This window comes from Gopherus evgoodei, chromosome 12, assembly GCF_007399415.2.
Source record: "Gopherus evgoodei ecotype Sinaloan lineage chromosome 12, rGopEvg1_v1.p, whole genome shotgun sequence".
Classification (NCBI taxonomy): domain Eukaryota; kingdom Metazoa; phylum Chordata; order Testudines; family Testudinidae; genus Gopherus; species Gopherus evgoodei.
In genome coordinates, this window is record NC_044333.1 from 42,963,043 (window position 1) to 42,981,248 (window position 18,206).

Here is an 18,206-nt window from a genome sequence, read left to right on the forward strand (position 1 = left end):
CAGCAGAGAAGTCTTGATGGACAAAGGTAAATAGGTGATTAGAGATTTCTGCAGTAGAAGCAGGGTGGGGGAGGGTGGATTGTGAGGCAGCAGGAGAGGTCTAGCGCAGGGAAGTGTAGTGCCAACTCTTTGACTTTATCATGAGTCTTGTGAAATTTGATTCTTTTTGAAGCTCCAACTCCTGGAATCAGGTAATTACACTAGAATTCCGTTTTCATTAAAAAAAATCAGCAAATTCCTAGCCCTCCTGGTTGCAGAGAGAAGCTTGAAAATCCAATCAGTGTGCCCCCTAAAGGCTCAGAAGGCAAATGAAAAGACGACAAACCAAACATGTCCTGTTTTCGGCAGTTAAATGAATTTTAAGCCAATAATGATTTTGGGGTTTGACTCGGATATTTTTGAAGGCTTGGGGCTGGTGATACTGAATAAAGGGGGACACTGAGTGGTCAAGTCATTCCACTCCCATTCCTGTTTATCTCTGCAGTGGTTATTCACACACACAAATAACGAATGACAGTTAACAGGGGAGAGGATTGAGAGGACGACGACTGCCGGGGTGGAACATCCTGAAACGTGCTTAGTATCCTATGCCCCCTTTTTCAGTTTGTCTTTGGATTTTTTAAAAGTGAAAGATATTGACCAAAAGAAGTAAGTCTTGAGGTTTGAGAGCAACACTCACCAGAACAGTTTTGATCCACATACGTGGGACACTAGGAGACGTACCATTGACTGTGACTGTTGGCTCGTTATTGAATTTGCTAATGACAGTAGCATGCCACTACATTCATCTGCCTCAGTATTGGAGCATGTGCTTGTGAGAAACATTCTGTGGAGGCTGTTCAGACTCGAGGGGATTGGAAAGCTCTTCAGAGTTGTGTTCTTAGGAAGGAATTGCTCTGGTATGGTTGCCAGTCCTGTAATGGAATAGTGTGGGAAAGGAGAAGACCATGGCTGCAAGCAGGATGCCAAGTGAACTGAGCCCCATCACTACAACTGTCTTTTTGTCACGTGTTTCTACAGTGCCTAGCCCAAAGGGTTCTGGTCTGGGAGTAGGGACCCAAGCTGCTACCACAAGACAAACAATAATTTGCCAGATAGAAACTGGCACCTTCAGCCACCCGGTTTTACTCCGTTCATGTCTCCTCTCGTTGTTTGTTTGACTCTTCGCCCTAGGACAACCAGTGTTTCTTCCTTTTGATCCATGACTTTCAGAGGAGGAAGTGGCTGGTGCGTAAAGCTGGGCAAAGAGGCTTTCCAGGGACTTGCTAAGGAAAGTGGGAGGGGTCCTGGTGATACTTGTACGAATGTAATGAGCATGCAGAGTCTTTTGCTACCTGACTCTTCTATGATGAATGATTAATTCATGTTCTCAAGCCAACTGCGCAATTCAGCCAAGGAGAGGAAAAAGTCCAAGTTAAACCTGATTTGGCCACATCTTGTTTTTTGTTAATCTATGCTGTTGTATGTCCGTCTGTCCCTGGAGAGTGTGGGGGGCTTGCTGCTCACTGAAGCCTGCATAAACAATGTCCTTGTTAAGAGCTGATCGGTTTAGGAAGGCCATGTGAAGAAGCCAGCCTGCCAAAGACGGTGAAAACTGGTGCTGTTGCCTCCCTCTGGGCCTTAGCCCCTCCTCATTAAGCTGTTCTGGGCTATTGATTGGGAGCTTGTGTTTGGAAGAGTCTTACTTACTCCATGCATTATCTTGACAGATTGATCAGACCTGATTGAGAACCTCTTAAAGGAACGAACAGCTGTAATGGGAAAGTTGGACTCTGTCATCCGTTAGGATGATTCTGGGAGTGAGAAGAACAAGGCTGACATCTTGGAGCAATTGTATTTACAATTAACATGGCTGAAAACGATTGCCTCTATTGATCCCCCCTTCCTGCAATTACAGCCCCATTGTTTACATTCCAGCACTTCGGTTATAAAAAGGAAATTCAATAATTATTGCATTATTTAAAGTTAAAGTGCCACAGAGTTTGCTGGCTACGCTTGCTGGTTGATTTAACGTTCAGTAAAATCCATGTTGAGCTCTCCATCTTTAGGCTGAACAATATTGGCTTTTAATGAGACTTAAAGGGGTGGGGGAGCAAAACCCAGTCTGCTAGGTGTTTGTCTGGGTGGTTTATGGGGGAAACTCAAAAGCACTTCAGAGTAGCCAAAGGTATTGTCCTTCCCTCTTCACCACAAGGAACAACCTCCTGGTCACCAGAGAGAGCATATCTGGGCCAGCCACCTTTCATCTTGCTCTAAACCCCAACGGGGACCTCTTCCCTCCCTTGTGCCCCTCTACTGGCATAGGTGGGGCACACAGGGGAGATTGAAGGGTCAAGGGGATTATTGATAGACCAGTAATGAGGTAGAATGAAAAGCTTGTCTCCAGAGTATGAAAAGACCGTGATGGGTCTTATCCTTTCTGGGTAAGACGGCTTGCTTTTTCCAACAGTCTGATCCAGGACTCGATTAATAAATAACTAAAAGAGGGTAAAGTAATTAATGCAAATAAACATGGGTTTATGGAAAATAGATTCTGTCAGACTAACTTGATATCTCTTTGAGATTACAAATTTGGTTGATAAAAGTAATAGTATTGACATATGATGCTTAGATTTCTTAAGGTATTTGACTTGGAACCGCACAACATTTGTTTAAAAACTGAAATGATGTAAAATTACCGTGGCACACATTAAATGGATTAAAAACTAGCCACCGGGTAGGTCTCAAAATGTAACTGTAAAAGGAAAATTGTCATCAAATGGGTCTGTTTCCAATGGAGTCTCGCAGGGATCTGTTCTTGGCCCTACACTATTTAACATTTTTATCAATGACCTGGAAGAAAACATGAAATCATCACTGATAAAGTTTGCAGATGACATACAAACTGGAGGAGTGATAAATAATGAAGAGGACAGATTACTGGTTCAGAGCGATTTCAATTGTTTGGTAAACCAGGCACAAAGAAATAGTATGTATCTAAATGTAAATATATACATCTAGAAACAAAGAATGTAGGCTATACTAAAGAGCTGGGGGACACTACCCTGGGAAACAGTGACTGAAAATGATTTGGGGGTCAGTTGAACATGAGCTCCCAGTATGAGTTCTCTATGACCAAAAGAGCTAATGTGATCCTAGGTGCAGAAACAGGAATCTCAAGGACGAGAGGAGAGGTACTGGTATGACCTCTGCTGGAATTCTGTGTCCAGTTCTGGCACCCACAATTCAAGAAGGATGTTGATAAATTGCAGAGGGCTCTGAAAAGAGCCATGAGAGTGATCAGAGGATTAGAAAACCTGCCTTATAGCGATAGCCTCGGAGCTCTGTCTATTTATCTTAACAAAGAGAAGGCTAAGAGGTGACTTGAGTAGAGTCTAAAAGTATCTACATGGGGAACAAATGGGCATTTCAGTCTAGCAGAGCAATGTATAACATGATCCAAGGACTGGAAGCTGAAGCTAGACAAATTTGGATGAAACAAGGTGTAAATTTCTACCAGTGAGAGTAATTAACCACTGGAATAATTTACTGAGTGTCATGGTGGATTCTCCATCGCAGGCAGTTTTAAAATCGTGATCAGATGTTTTTCTAAAAGATTTGCTCTAGGAGTCATTTTGGGGGGAGTTCTCTGGCCTGTGTTTTACAGGACATCAGACTAGATGAACTTAATGGTCCTTTCTGGCCTTGAAATCTTCTATGCAGCATTACCTTCAAGGAGACAGATAACATGATGGCAGATTCGAAGACCTAAGACCCTGCACAGAGACATAGGGCCCTTGTCAGTGGTGCTGCTGTCAGGTGTTTGACACGTGCATGAAGGTGCACTATAATTACTGCCGAGTCATATTGTTAATTGGGTTCAGTTATTGCCAAGTAGGATTTAAGAATGGGAGCATCCTCTTTAGTTGGAAAAGAAAGTGAGGACCTGTGGAGAGAACCCTGGAAACAACATGTTGCGCCCTTGTGATATTTGATGTTTTTCTTAATGTCCCAGCTGTGGGGCCTGTGATCACATCAAAATCTCAGCTTTATTTTATTTGGGAGGGGGAGCCTATGTTTCTAGGACTTAGAGTTGTGTAGAAAAATGTAGACAACATGAACCTTAAAGGCTCAAAAGGCAAATAAAGACCTACATTTGTTTTTAAGAACCTCATGGTTTGTTCAGTGATTGGGATTGGCAGTACTAGGAAATCTTGTGTTTAGGGAGAAAATTTTAGGGTGAAGACTGTGATGTCTGGTTAGAAAAATGACCAGTGAACCCAAACTGCAGACAGGTGTGCGACAAAAGGGCTGGACTTCATACAGTGTGTGCAAACTGTTCAGAGCAAGGAGGGAATTCCTGCTTGGAGGCATGTATAAAGGCAAGGACATGGAGGGCTTTCAAGATGAGGGTGTGGAGATGACTTCTTCGTGAGCAGTACACAGCTGAAGGACATGCGAGGAGTCTAGAGACAGTGAAGGTTCTTCTTTTGAACGTGCTGCAGTGAAAATAAATTATTCCTTGTTCCTGCAGACATCTGGACAGGCATGCCCAGCAAGGGGCTGGTGGTGAGCAGGTCTACCTCATTTCATCAGCCAGGCAGCATGTGTTCTTACTGTACTTAGTTTCACCGGCTTCTCAGATGGCTCCAGGAAATTCCAGCAGGGGCTGCAGATGTGAAAGGGAGAGTAAGATGAATTGAGCCAGCTCTGATTTTTATGGAGTACTTGGAACAGGTCAGCATCAGACAGCTGCTTCCACATGACTTTCATTAAGGATCCAAATTCTTGTGTACAAGGATTGTATGATTTATCTAGTGCATCTTATGGCTCTGTGGGCCCTGATCCCTTCCCTTAGTCACAGTATTCTGCATACATGGGTCCTAGCCTCAGACTCTCGGGATCAATATTTTGGCGTCTTATCTAGATTTATAGATTATAAGGCCAGAAGGAACCACTGTGATCATCTAGGCTGACCTCCTGTATAACACAGACCAGAGAACTCCCCTGAATTAATTCCTCTTTGAACTCAAGTAGATCTCTTAGAAAAATCTCCAGTCTTGATTTTAAGATTGCCAGTAATGGAGAGTCTGCCATGACCCTTGGTAAATCGTTCCACTGGTTGGTTAATCTCGCTGTTAAAAATGTGCAGTTTATTTCTAGTTTGAATTGGTCTAGCTTCAACTTCCAGCCATTGGGTTGTGTTCCACCTCATTCTGTGTAATTGAAGAGCTCTCTAATATCAATTTTTGTTCTCAGTGTAGGGTGTATATAAACTGTGATCGAGTCACCCCTTAACCTTCTCTTTTTTAAGCTGAAACAGTTGAGCTTCTTGAGTCCGTAGTTAGACAGCAGGTTTTCCAATCCGTAATCGTTCCTGTGGCTATTCTCTGAACCTGCTCCAATTTATCATCATCCTCTAGCTTCGCTGGAGTTCCTCGTCGCATACAGAGTTACAGCCTGATGGTAAAAATGGAATCCTTGTGGGCACGTGAAGTGCTTTCCACATAACCCCAGTGTCAGGAATTTATATCTATGGTATCCAAACTGGGGGGCACACACCCCTAGGGGGCCACAGAGGAATATTTGGGGGAGCATGTGGCAGGGCTAGGGCGAACTCCCACACGGGGTGGGGAGGGAATACCACACTTCCAGCCCTGCCCGCAGATCAGCTCCGCCCTCTTTCTCTCTCTGCCCCCTGCCCAGCTCCACCTTCAGCCCAGGCTCCGCTGCTGATGAAGCCTTGGCTGTGCGGTAATGGAGGGGGGCGTGGACAGATTCTCTTACTGGTAAGGGGGAAGCAACTAGAAAAATTTGTGCACCACAGCAGTGGACAGACTGAATTCAGAGGGCCACGCTCTATGTTCCACTGCCCCTGTGTGACCCTGTATTACTACATTCAAGTCCAGGGAGAGACTGCCCCTTTGTCATTAGTGTAACAGTGCCATCCTGTTCCCAAGGCTTGTTCCTGAACCTCCACCGGTCTGCAGTTGGAGGCAATGAGGCTGGCATGTGCTGTCCACCAAGGCCTTGCTCACACAGCTGCCAGTGGGCCAGCACGTGTACAAGGGCTTTTGAAGAAGTCTGGGTTCTCAGTTTTCTGTTTTGTCCCCTCTTGGGGAGAGGCAAGTGCTAAATGGGACATATCTGTCCAGATACGAGCGTCTTGGAGGCATGGCAGACGCTGGTATTTTGTGCCTGCATTTGGTTCCTGCTCGCCTTCCTCTTGCAGCCATGTTTGGTAATTCTTTTAACATCTCTCTTTTTTAACTGACATTTACCAGTGCATCAATTACAGTGCCTCCCATGCTGGAAGGAAGGCTGCATGAGAAGAGAGGTGCAAGCCTCTGCTCTTTAACATGACTCCTTTCTTTCACAAGACCTCCTTAGAGGAAAACATGTATCTCGTAGCTCTAAAAGAAGAGACTAAAGACCCCTCTTTGGGCACTGATCTTCAGTACACTGGGGAAAGTACTGGATAATGTTCAGTCAGCTATCATTCTTGATACGAAATAAGTCCCATCAATTTGTAATGCTAATGTACGGCAGCCAGTGTTAGTAGTGTAGAGTGATTGAAGAAAAATCAACGGTGGAGGGATGTGGGGGGAAAGGGAGCCTTCTAGTTATTTATGTTGAGCCTAAGTGGGGCGTGGTTTTGTGGGTATTGCAACATATAACCCTGGCAGAGTAGAGCAGGCATGTTTGCAGCAGGTTCACCTGATCCCTGTGGGCTCCTGCAGACTGTCTACGCCGTCATCTCTAGGAGAGTGGAGGCATGAAACAAGAACTGAAAGCAAACCAGCTCTCTTGGACTGAGCACAGGAGGCGGCAGCGGAGGTGGGAGTTCTCTCCCTCCCCAGGGTCCCCTTCATGGGATCTGGGCAGCACTAGGGGAGAGAGGGAGGGAGGTTTTGCCAATTCTACTGCCTCCCAAGCCTCCAGCTATCCATCTTCCCTTTCTCTTTTTGTGGGACTCAGGAGGGAGAGTCCCAGTTCTGTGGCCCCTGGAAAGGCAACAAGAGAGGAGCCACACTACTATGTACCTCCTGGCTCTGCAGGCGAGGAGTCCTGATCCTTGGTACTTGTAACAGGTTAGAGAAGTGAGGCTGCCTTTTTGTGGAGCTTGAGAGACTGGCGGCACCAGGACTCTTCCGTAGGGTGGTGGGTGGGAACCTGTTAGCAGACTGAGGGGGCAGAATATTCCCACCATTGACCCTCTAAGGTTTGTTAGAGTTGGAGCTCCAATCTTGAGGGGTCCCTGGGATCTACCGTAGCTGCACTCCTCTCCAGCAGACCATAGGATCTTCTAAAATAAAAAACGGGGAGAAGTTCCCCTGAGGTAAAGTGAAGGTTGCAGGCACAGTCTATTGTGTGTTTCTAAAAAATAACCATTACAAAGCAGGCAATTCAGAGTGAATGTTGCACTTCCACAACAGGCTAGAGTTACGCTTTACATAGGCACCAAACCTTTGACTTGGACACAGTGAAGATGGCTCAGAGATTTTAGGCAGAAGAGAGCATTTTGTTCCACTGCACTGTCACTGGGAAATGGGAGTCTAGTGTCTTAATGCTACAGTAGGAATTGGCTTCCTGCACAGTATTAGTAATAAACTTGCTGTACACATTCAAAAGAACACTTTCAAATTCAAAGCAGCAAAGAGTCCTGTGGCACCTTATAGACTAACAGACGTAAATTCAAAGCAGACCTGCTAAGCTCAAGTTAGCAGTTCAAGAATTGTGTGTTAATTAACAAATTAAAGATAATTATGTGGGTAAGGTGTCCTGCATTATTAATGCTATTTTTTTAAAGCGTTGTATACACGTGCCTGGAGAAGTTTAGCTAGTTTCTGTCTTGATGCATTTTGCAGTAGTGTCTAGAGGCCCCAGTTGAGATCAAGGTCATATTCTCTAGGTGCTGTACAGAGTAAGAGAGAGAGAGGGAGAGTCTCTGCCCCAAAGAGCTTGCAGTCTGACTGCAAAAGAAGGAAAGGGGGGTGGGGTTTGTTAGGAGGGGATGAAATGGAAAGACAGAGAAGGGGCCCCGCATTGAAGTGATAGAGGTGAGAAGAAAAGGGGAAGGGAAGGAAGGAGAAATGAAGTATGGTGTTTAAAAATTACATTGGCCACAGTAATAGGCTGGGAATGTTTATTATGCTGGTACTTATCAGAACAGAATCCCAGACACAACCTTCCAGGACAGATGTTTCTGAACAAGAATTGGAAAGTTAGTCCATCAATCTGAGGGTCAATTTCACTATCACTCTCTTAACTGATTTATTTCACTTAGAGGGCAACTGAGCAGATTGATTGATTTATTTAAGATGAACTGAAAAAATAACATTATGCAACACTTTCTGAATCAGTCTGAGAAAGTACAGAGTTACAATGTAGGCTGTCTAGTTATTTGAGTGTGAGTCTGTTTTACTGTGGAAGTAACTCTACGTCCTGGGTTTCTAAATGTCAAGTGGTTGCTTCTTTTAAACACTAACCTTATTGAAAGCTAATAGGCAGACACAATAGTTGATGCCAATATCTTTACTATAACGTAATATTTTGATCTAACACGTAACATTTGACGTATGACTTTGTCATTCTGACTTCCATCCTCCAAATGAGACAACAGGGTAGGTTCCTCCATAGTCTAACTTTCTGATGCAAAGTTTGTGTAAGGAAAATCACCTTACTTGCATCTATTTCTTGCTACTTTTTGCTCTCTTGCTTGTATGTTTGTGGGAATAAAATAGAGAACCTAGTTTCTCAGAGGCAAATCTCTTGAGTTTTTTGAGTAGCTTTTCTTCATCTGCTAAAGAGCTAGTAATGTGCAGGACTTGTTCTGTGGCACGGTACTAGAGATGGTACCATACAGGGGTATTTCCTCCAGGGCTTCAGAAATGTTCTAGTGTTGAAATACAACCAGCTACATACTGAGACACACTTTTGGCATTGTAATCCTTCCCCAACTGCCCTCTTCCACAGGAGCAGCAGATAGCTTTGCATTGAGACACTAGATGTTTCTTCATTGAAGGACTGGGCAGGATTCTTTTTGATTTTTGTGTGTAAGAGTAGGTGTTGTGAGCTGCATGTGTTGCTGTGGTTAGTGTGTGTACAGTAACAGGCCTTATTCCCCTGGGAAGCTTCACTTGTGACCCTTATGGTTTCTATCAGAATGTACTTCTGTCTGTTTCTACTTTAAAGTGGAGCTTTGACTAAATCTAATCAATATTTTGCATTCCATGCGTGAAGAACCAGATGTTAGAAGTTTCCTATTGTTGGAAGGCGAGGTGGGAGGGCGGGGGTGAACAGCCCCTCCAGATTTACTGGAATCAATGTTCTCTGAATGAAGTTGGTTAGTTTTCTTTAGGAACAATATATTCTTTTGATTTTTTTTTCCAAGATGAATTATCGTCTAATGAAAGTTCTTGTTTAGTCTTTTGAATTTGTGCTTTGTGTAAGGGAAAATTCTCATCGGGGAAAAGCTTTACTACATGATGGACCATTAACTGTACTTATCTATCTGTGTGTTTCAGCATTTTCAGTAATGCTCCAGCTAAAAATTGCAGGTGTGTGACTTTCACCCACTTCTCTCCTCTAGTGTAATCCTGCAGTAAAATCCCAGTACTGACCTGTCGGTTCCATGGCAGACTGATGTAGGTCACACAGGATTTTGATTTCACTACAGGGTGTAGCAGCAAGTGAAGCTGGCCTGAGAGGGCAGGGTCTCTGACTACAACTCACATCCTTAGAACGGAAGCACAGGGAACACTGCAAATGAGCCACATTTGTTAAGTTGTTTAAAATTTATTTTCCCCAGGATGTAAGCCCCCTTCTCTTCCCCCCTCCCACTTCATTCAAAGCCATGTCCATAATACTTCTCTGGAACCTTGCATAGTGGTAACAATGATCTTGCAACATTCCCAGTTAGGAAATACCTTATGAAAGGCTAGGAAGAAAATCCCCCAATGTCAGGTTATTCTGGAATTGCCTTCTTGGGGTTTTTTGCACCGTTTCGAAGCAGCTGGTACTTGTTGCAGTTGGAGACAGGAAACTGGGCTAGATGGACCAGGTTAGCAATTGCTACATCTGTCTCTTTTCATTCAGGGTCTTAGAATTTGAAATTTGTGCCACCAAGACTTAGGAGGTGTCTGCACTCAAGGGAGCAAATACTTTTCTTGTAGCCCCATTGAGCAAGAAATCTAGGGCTGGTGGTAGGAGTGTGTTGCAGAAATCTGAGCTGGGCAGGACAAGGCACTGGGCTGGTTGAGCTGGGCAGGACACTGTCAAATCACTACTCCCTTGCGTCATCTTTTGTTTTGTATATCTGAAGCAATTGCTCTTTCTCTGGCTATAGCATAGGCTAAGTTAATGCACAAAGACAGTAGAGATGAGAGCAGAGGTAGGAAGAATAAAATGCCCATGAGAGAGCGAGCTTGGGAAAGTTTCTTTGAGGGCACCAGAGGGATTGGTGCCTTGGTGGATTCTTCAGATATTACAGTGAATTTAATTAAATACATTGTGATCCCAAATGAGACTATTCTAATTAGCTGGATCAGGAGTAAATTTATTCTCTTCGCCTACCCCTTCTGGTCAAAAGCAGCAGCTGTAGCTCCTATTCAGTTTTAAGCATGTCCTTGGCTTAGAAAGATTGTTTATCTCTTCGGAACCCTACTACAGATCCCTGTCATCCCGACATAAAGAGCCAGGTAATGTGTGTCTTTAGCAGGACATCTGTCCCCAGCCATCGCTGGCAGGTGCAACGAGACAGCTGTCTGAAGTCTAGGGTAACCGCTCCTCATATAGGTAACGCTTTTTGGTGAGAATGCAGCCCAAGATTAGTTGATGTAAATTTCCCCCAAGTAGAACAAATGGGGAAGAAGGCTTTCCTGGGCTGCTATAGAAGGTGAGGAGCGGTTGGTTGTGAGGCCGTGTGCTAGGAATGGACACTTTCAAGCTCACGGTGCAGGACAATACTGGAGAGGACTTGGGTTATTGCTGAATTGCAGGTTATCGCAGGTACGGGTGGTAATCCCAACATGGCTTGGCCTTGGAATTCTTCCTTGAACCTTTGACCTTGTGTCCCTGCTTCACCTCAGCAGGCAGGAACAAAATGCCATGGGAATGGGGAATGCTAGTGCAGAATATATGGGAAAAGTACCAACTCTATCCAAAAATGAGAGAGCAAAGCGAGGTTGTGCTACGGCCCTCTGCATAGCTGTGAGGGTGAATTCTTACCTGTGTCTTTCTCTGAGAATTCTTTGTTCCAGCCTTTGGGATTCACAGCAATGTGGTAAATAACATTTATCCCTTTCCCCAGTGTCCTGGGGACTCTGTGTCTGAGAACTGACAGGTTTCATTTGCTGATCAAGGGGGGGGACGGGACTGTCCTCCACTGGCACTGGCTGGCTTGGCTATGAGATCTGTGTTTGGGAGGGGGATGCTGTTCTGTAGCTTGCTCTGAATTACTTGAAAAGGAGGGTGTTGCTAGTGCACTTCGTCTCTGGCCATTAGGTTTGGATGTCTGTCCCTACCTACATCCAGCTCTGCCAGGTCGTCCTATATCTTTCGTCCATTTCCAAGGGAATGGAACCTGAGGTGGTAGGCATTAAACCTTCTCTTTACAAACAAAAAACCCTGGGATGCACATACTCAGCAACTCCGCTCTCATGGGCTCTTTCCAAGGTCCCTTGGAATTCATTCACTGCAATCTAGGGCTGCTCCTGTTTTCGTCTTTTAAGTTTTAGTTGAGCATTTATCAGATGTAATTCTGTCTGTTGGACATAAGATCAGAGCTCCCTCTCTGATTTCCTCCCTGGAACAGCTTTATTGAGAGAGACTCTTGCAAATTCCACACTTGGTTGTGAACAGTTTTTAATGTTGGATTGGTCATTTTCTTTCAGTGAAAAGGCTTGATCTTCGTTGCTGCTGCTATACTGTTCCACCACATGCTTATCTCCCTGAAGACTTTTCAGGGAAGCAAAGAGTGGGAAGTTCTGTTTTAATATCCACAAGTGCAAGGAGACACGGATTTCAACTTTCTCCATCATTTACCACTTTTTTCCCCTCATCTTCTCCTCTCCCTCTCTTGGGACAGCCCCAATCCGTAACATCTGTAGCCTCCTGCAAGACTTCAGTGCCTTTCAGCGATCAGTTGTGGGAGAGGAGCACTGAAGCACGATGCACATGGGGGGGCCCCCCATCAGCCTGAAAGGTTGTGTGGTCATGTCAAATCCCCTGTGTAGCCAGGCCTCCGAGTGAGGGACACGGCAGAGGAGGGATGGAGGGACTCGGTATCTGCAGGGATGTGTGTGATAGTGGGCTCACTTCTTTCACAGGTATGATGCTCAGCTCCAGGACTTAGTACTTCCGCTTGTGACAGTGGACAGCCACGAGCAGTGAGTTATTGATGGTTTGTGGGGGACTTCGGATCACAAATGAAGGTTGACCCTTATGATCAGTTATAATCGCGGGGTCTGCAGAGATGATTTTCGGTGGGATTCAGTGGCTGAGGAATCAAGAGCTTGTTCTGTGCTTCCCTGACCACTGAAACATCATCTCACGCAGTGCAAATAGTAGCCCTTCTCTTGGTTCAGATCCACCCTTCAGATGCCCTTTTCCACCAGGCCTGTGAAAGATAAACCTTGAGAGAGGTACAGCAACAGACGCAGTCATTTTAAAAAAGAAACTCTGGAGTTCTTGATGGCCCTTTTGGTCCTCTAGTGCAGTTTGGAGCTGAAGTGTTTTATCTGTACTGTTAGATTACAGTCTCCTGGGGGCAGTGACTGTGTGTTTTATACAGTGCTGAGCATTAATAAAAAAAACAAACGAAACAGTCCTATGCCCACTTGTATCGCTCCTCTTCCCAAAGTCGGCCCAGCCTTGCTCTAATTGCCATTGCTGTCAATCCATACAACAGTGCCAGGAAATCCCCATTCATGGTACCTTCTTAGTACTCTCCACAAAGGGAATTCTTGCTCTTGTTCTTGTTCAAGGTGTGTTCCTGCTCCCGAGTTTCCAAGAAGTCTTTCTGCAGCTTGAAGTGCAGCAGCCCATTTAGGCTGGGGATGGGTCATTTTCTAACTCCGTCGCTCATGTCTCTGCTTTGTTCTTCACAGCACCTTCAGCATCATGAGAGCGGGGTTGAGGGCGAAAGCTGCTATTATCACTGTGCCCTCTGTAACTATTCCACCAAGGCCAAGCTGAACCTTATCCAGCATGTGCGCTCCATGAAACATCAGCGTAGTGAGAGCCTGCGCAAACTGCAGCACCTTCAGAAGGGCCTCCCTGAGGAAGAGGAAGACTTAGGTCAGATCTTCACCATCCGCAAGTGTCCAGCTGCTGATGCCGGTGAGTGGCATTTCTTAGCTATGGCTATTGACTGGTGTATGTTCTGATATTTGATTTGGAGAGTTAAAGAGTTTGTAGAATTTCTCAGCCAGCTTCAGAATTTCCTTGTCATGGTCTCTCTTCGTCTTTCAAGGTGATAGTTAGTATTTATTACAAGCCCCAGTCAGGCTCAGAGGCCCACTGTGCTGGGTGCTGTACCAACACACCAGAAAACGTAATCCCTGCCTCAAAGAGCTTACAGTGTTGGGCCCCGACCCCGTGAAGACTTGAACACGTTTAATTTCATATGTGTGAATTGTCCCATGGCCTTCAATAGGACTAATTGCATGTGTGAAGTTAAGTACATGCATAAGTCTTTTCAGACTGGGACCTAAAATAGCTAGGGACATAAGAGGATGAGGGATAAAAATCAAATTCAGTCAACTTTCATAGGTGGATATTTTCCTTTTTTCCAGATAACTATCAGTAGGGCCCTACCGAATTTACAGTCCATTTTGGTCAGTTTCACAGTCATAGGATTTTAAAAATTACAAATTTCATGATTTCAGCTTTTTAAATCTGAAACGTCAGTGTGCTTTATTTGTTGGGATTCTGACCCAAAAAGGAATTGTGGGGTGGTCACAAGGTTATTGTAGGGGGTGTAGTGGTACTGCTACTCTTTCTTCTGCCCTGCTACTGGCAACGGCGCTGCCTTCAGAACTGGGCAGCTGGAGAGCAGTGGCTGCTGGTAAGGAGCCCAGCTCTGACGGCAGAGCCGCCGGCAGCAGCAATGCAGAAGTAAGAATGGCCTGGTATGGTATGTCCACCCTTACTTCTGCGCTGCTGCTGGCGGAGCACTGACTTCAGAGCTGGACACCTGGCCAACAGCCACCACTTTCTGGGTGCCCAGCTCTGAAGACAGGACAGAAGTAAGGGTGGCAATACCACAACCCCCCTAAAATAACCTTGCAGCCCCCCTTAACTTCCTTTTGGGTCAGGACCCCTAGTTTGAGAAACGCTGGTCTCCTCCATGAAATCTGTATAATATAGGGTAAAAGCACACAAAAGATCAGAATTCACAGCGGGAGACCAGATTTCACGGTCTGTGATGCATTTTTCTTGGCCGATTATAAATAAGGGTCAGCTATGCCATGTGCCCCTCACATCCTCATTCACTGATTGATTTCCTCTGGGTATTGCAGCAGAGGTGGCTCTTGAGGACGGATTTGGAGGAGGAGAGGATAGTGGCCTACAGACTGGTTCTGAAGGAGTGTTCCATGTGTAAGGGGCAGTGTGGAAGAAGGCACAGTGTTGTTCGTGTGAGACACTGGCAGGGAGCTGGAGAAGGGGTTCAACAGGGTGCATAATTAGGGATGGCAAGAGAACAGGAATTCTGTTTCACAAAAGTTTGTTGAGGTTTGGACATTTTGTGTTCTGGTTCTGTATTGGAATGAAACCAAGACCTTGCAAAACTGTGTGCGGGGCCCTTAACATCCCAGAATAGCCAATAGTCAGGACACTCACCTGTATTATGGGACACACGGGTTCACATCCATGTTCTGCCTGATTCAGAGCAGGGTCCTGGGGGGTTTCCTACGTCCCAAGTGAGTGCCTGGGCCACTGGAAGACTGGCTGTTTCTCTCTCTCTGTCTGCTTCTGACCAAAAATTCCATCCTGGGCCTCAAAAACCTTCCTGATGAAAGTTTTTTGTTTTTGACTAAGTAGCATTTTCTGGTTTGTTTGTTTTGTTTTGTTTTTTTTACGTATTTGTGGAAAGATCCCTGACCAGTCCTATCATAGGGACTGATCTCAGGGTGCAGTCATCAAGACAGGGTAAACATCTGGATGAATGCTTACATTGTGTGGATAGAAAAAAAATGCACATCTTAGAAATGTGTTGGTGGATGAAGGGTTTGGTGGTTGCTGATATACATGTTGACCAAAGAGAAACTAAAATGCTTGAAAACACCTGAATAAGCAGAACAAAAGATCTCAAATCACTAAGGGTTAAATCTGGTTTTATAACCCGAATAACTAGTCTGCAGGCTCAGGGATTCTGTGGGGGCTGAGAGGAGGGAATCAAGCTCCTCGCAGTTCACAATAGCAGTGAAAATATACTGTGGCTGCCAGCCCACCGCTGGGGCTACAATAGAGGCTGCAGCTCCTTGGCTTTGTTTTTGTGGGTGAGAGGAGATTGCTGAAGGTGATCTCATGCTCTACCAGAGAAGACCTTTCAGTTTCCCAGTACAATGTATTGACTTGTAATATACAACTCTGTGTATTTTGTAGCACATGTGAGTTTGTTAAAGGTGAAATGCAAAAGAGAAAAAGAATGACTTGGGCCCTTTATGCTATGTAAAGAAGGGTTGAAAGGCTTTTTTAAAGAAACACATTTTCTTTTTCTTTTACTTTTACTTTAGAAGTTCAAGACTTACCTGTTTTTCCTGGAAGACTTTATGAATGAATGGAGAACTGTCAGGTTTATGACATCACAGTGCGGTGACCAGATGTCCTGATTTAAAGGGACAGTCCTGTTCTTTGGGTCTTTTTCTTATATAGGCTCCTATTACCCCCCACCCACATCACGATTTTTCACATTTGCTGTCTGATCACACTACATCACAGGTACTGAGGAAGTGGAACCTGAGTAGCTGAGAGGGAAAGGGAATTTTGGAGAGTTTAAATTTGTATTTTTTTCAACACTTATTTAACAAGAAGTCTTATAAACATTGGGGAAAATCTCCCTTTGTTAAAGTTTCAACAATCATAGCTAGTCTAACCCCCTGCCAAGATGCAGGATTTGTTGTATCTAAACCATCCAACAAAGATTGCTATCCAGCCTCCTTTTGAAAACCTCCAGTGAAGGCTCTTCCATGACCTCTAGGCAGCCTGTTCCATTGGCCTACTGTTCTTACAGTTAGGAAGGTTTTCGTGAGATTTAATCTAAATCTGCTCTGCTGTAGTTTGAACCCACTGCCTCTTATCTTGCCCTCTGTGGCAAGAGAGAACAATTTTTCTCCATCTTTTTTATGGCAGCCTTTCAAATATTTGAAGACTGCTGTCGTGTCTCCCCCCCACCCCCACCCCCCGGTCCTCTTTTCCAAACTCAACATACCCAATTCCCTCAGCCTTTGCTCATATGGCTGCATTCCATCCCTTTGATCATCTTTGTCACTCACATCTGGCTCCTTTCTGGTTTGTCACCATCCTTTCTATACATTGGTGATCAAAATTGGACAGAGTACTCCAGCTGAAACCTAGCTAACGCTGCTAGAGTCGTAATATCATCTCCCAGGACTTGCATGCTGTGCCTCTGTTAATGAAACTTACAATTTTTTTTTTTGCAAGAGCATCACACTGTTGACTCGTATGATCCACCACAACTCCCAGCTCCTTCTCAGCTATGCTGCTGCCAGCCCAGTTCTCCCCCATTCTCTATTTGTACACTGGCTTTTTGTTTCCGAAGTGCAGCACCTTACATTTATCTTTGTTGAATTTCATTTTGTTCCCTGAAGCCCAGTTCTCCCCCATTCTGTATTTGTACACTGGCTTTTTATTCCCGAAGTGCAGCACCTTACGTTTATCTTTGTTGAATTTCATTTTGTTGTCTGAAGCCCAGTTCTCCGATTTACGAAGATCCCTCTGAATTTTTGCTCCATCCTCCAAAGTGTTTGAAACCCACCCCCCAACTTTGTGTCATCTGCACATTTGATCAGTATTCTCTCTCTTCCTACATCCAGGTCATTAATAAAGATATTCAATAACACCAGACCCAGAACAGATCTCTGTGCAACCCCACTTGAGATCTCCCTCTAATCTGACATCATTCCATTAATAGTTACTCTTCGTTTGTGATTTTTTAATCAGTTATGTATCTTAATGTTAGTTCCGCCAAACCTGCATTTCTGCAGCTTACTTATCACAGAATATCAAGGTTGGAGGGTGTCATAAACAGATAGCTAAGGGTTAATGTTCTTTTACCTGTAAAGGGTTAACACAGGGAACCAAACACCTGACCCGAGGACCAATCAGGAAACAAGACTTTTTCAAATCTGGGTGGAGGGAAGTTTTGGGTGTGAGTTCTTTGTCTTGGGTCTGTGCCCTCTTGGCTATGAGAGTGATTTTTCTATCTCCAGGCTTTCTAATCTTCTGTTTCCAAGTTGTAAGTACAAGGATAGTAAGACAATAGGTTTATATTGTTTTTTTGTATTTACATGTGTGTAGTTGCTGGAATGTGTTAAATTGTATTCTTTTTGGATAAGGCTGTTTATTCATTTTTTTCCTTTAAGCAATTGACCCTGTATATTGTCACCTTAATACAGAGACTATTTTTAATGTCTTTTTCTTTCTTTTTATATAAAGCTTTCTTTTTAAGACCTGTTGGAGTTTTTCTTTAGTGGGGACTCCAGGGAATTGAGTCTGCAGCTCACCAAGGAGGAAGAAGTCAGGGGGAAAATCTCTGTGTGTTAGATTTACTAAGCCTGACTTTGCATACCCTCTAGGTGAGGGGGAAGAGAGATTAGATCTCTCGGTACTTGTGTTTCCAGGACTGGAAGCAGGGAATCTCCTAGGGTCGTCCAGGGAGGGGAGCCTGGGAGGAAGTAACAAGGAAACAAGGGGATGGGGTTATTTCCCTTTGTTGTAAGACTCAAGGCATCTGAGTCTGGGGGTCCCCCAGGGAAGGTTTTGGGGAGACCACAGTGAGCTAGGCACTGTATAATTCCTAGCTGGTGGCAGCGATACCAGGTCCAAGCTGGTAACTAAGCTTGGAGGTTTTCATGCTAACACCCATGTTTTGGATGCTAAGGTCCAGATCTGGGAAGAAATGTTATGACAGAGGGGACCTTAGGAGGTCATCTAGTCCAACTCCCTGCTCAAAGCAGGACCGATCCGCAACTAAATCGTCC

The 18,206-nt window shown here is 44.6% G+C and overlaps 1 protein-coding gene across 1 annotated transcript in view; it reads left to right on the forward strand.

Annotated features, from left to right (window-relative positions):
- The window catches only part of ZFHX3 (zinc finger homeobox 3), a 233,352-nt gene that overhangs the window by 82,702 nt on the left and 132,444 nt on the right, over nt 1-18,206 (forward strand). The window contains 1 exon segment of the mRNA XM_030581651.1: nt 13,089-13,320. Coding sequence (XP_030437511.1) covers nt 13,089-13,320 — 232 coding nt within the window.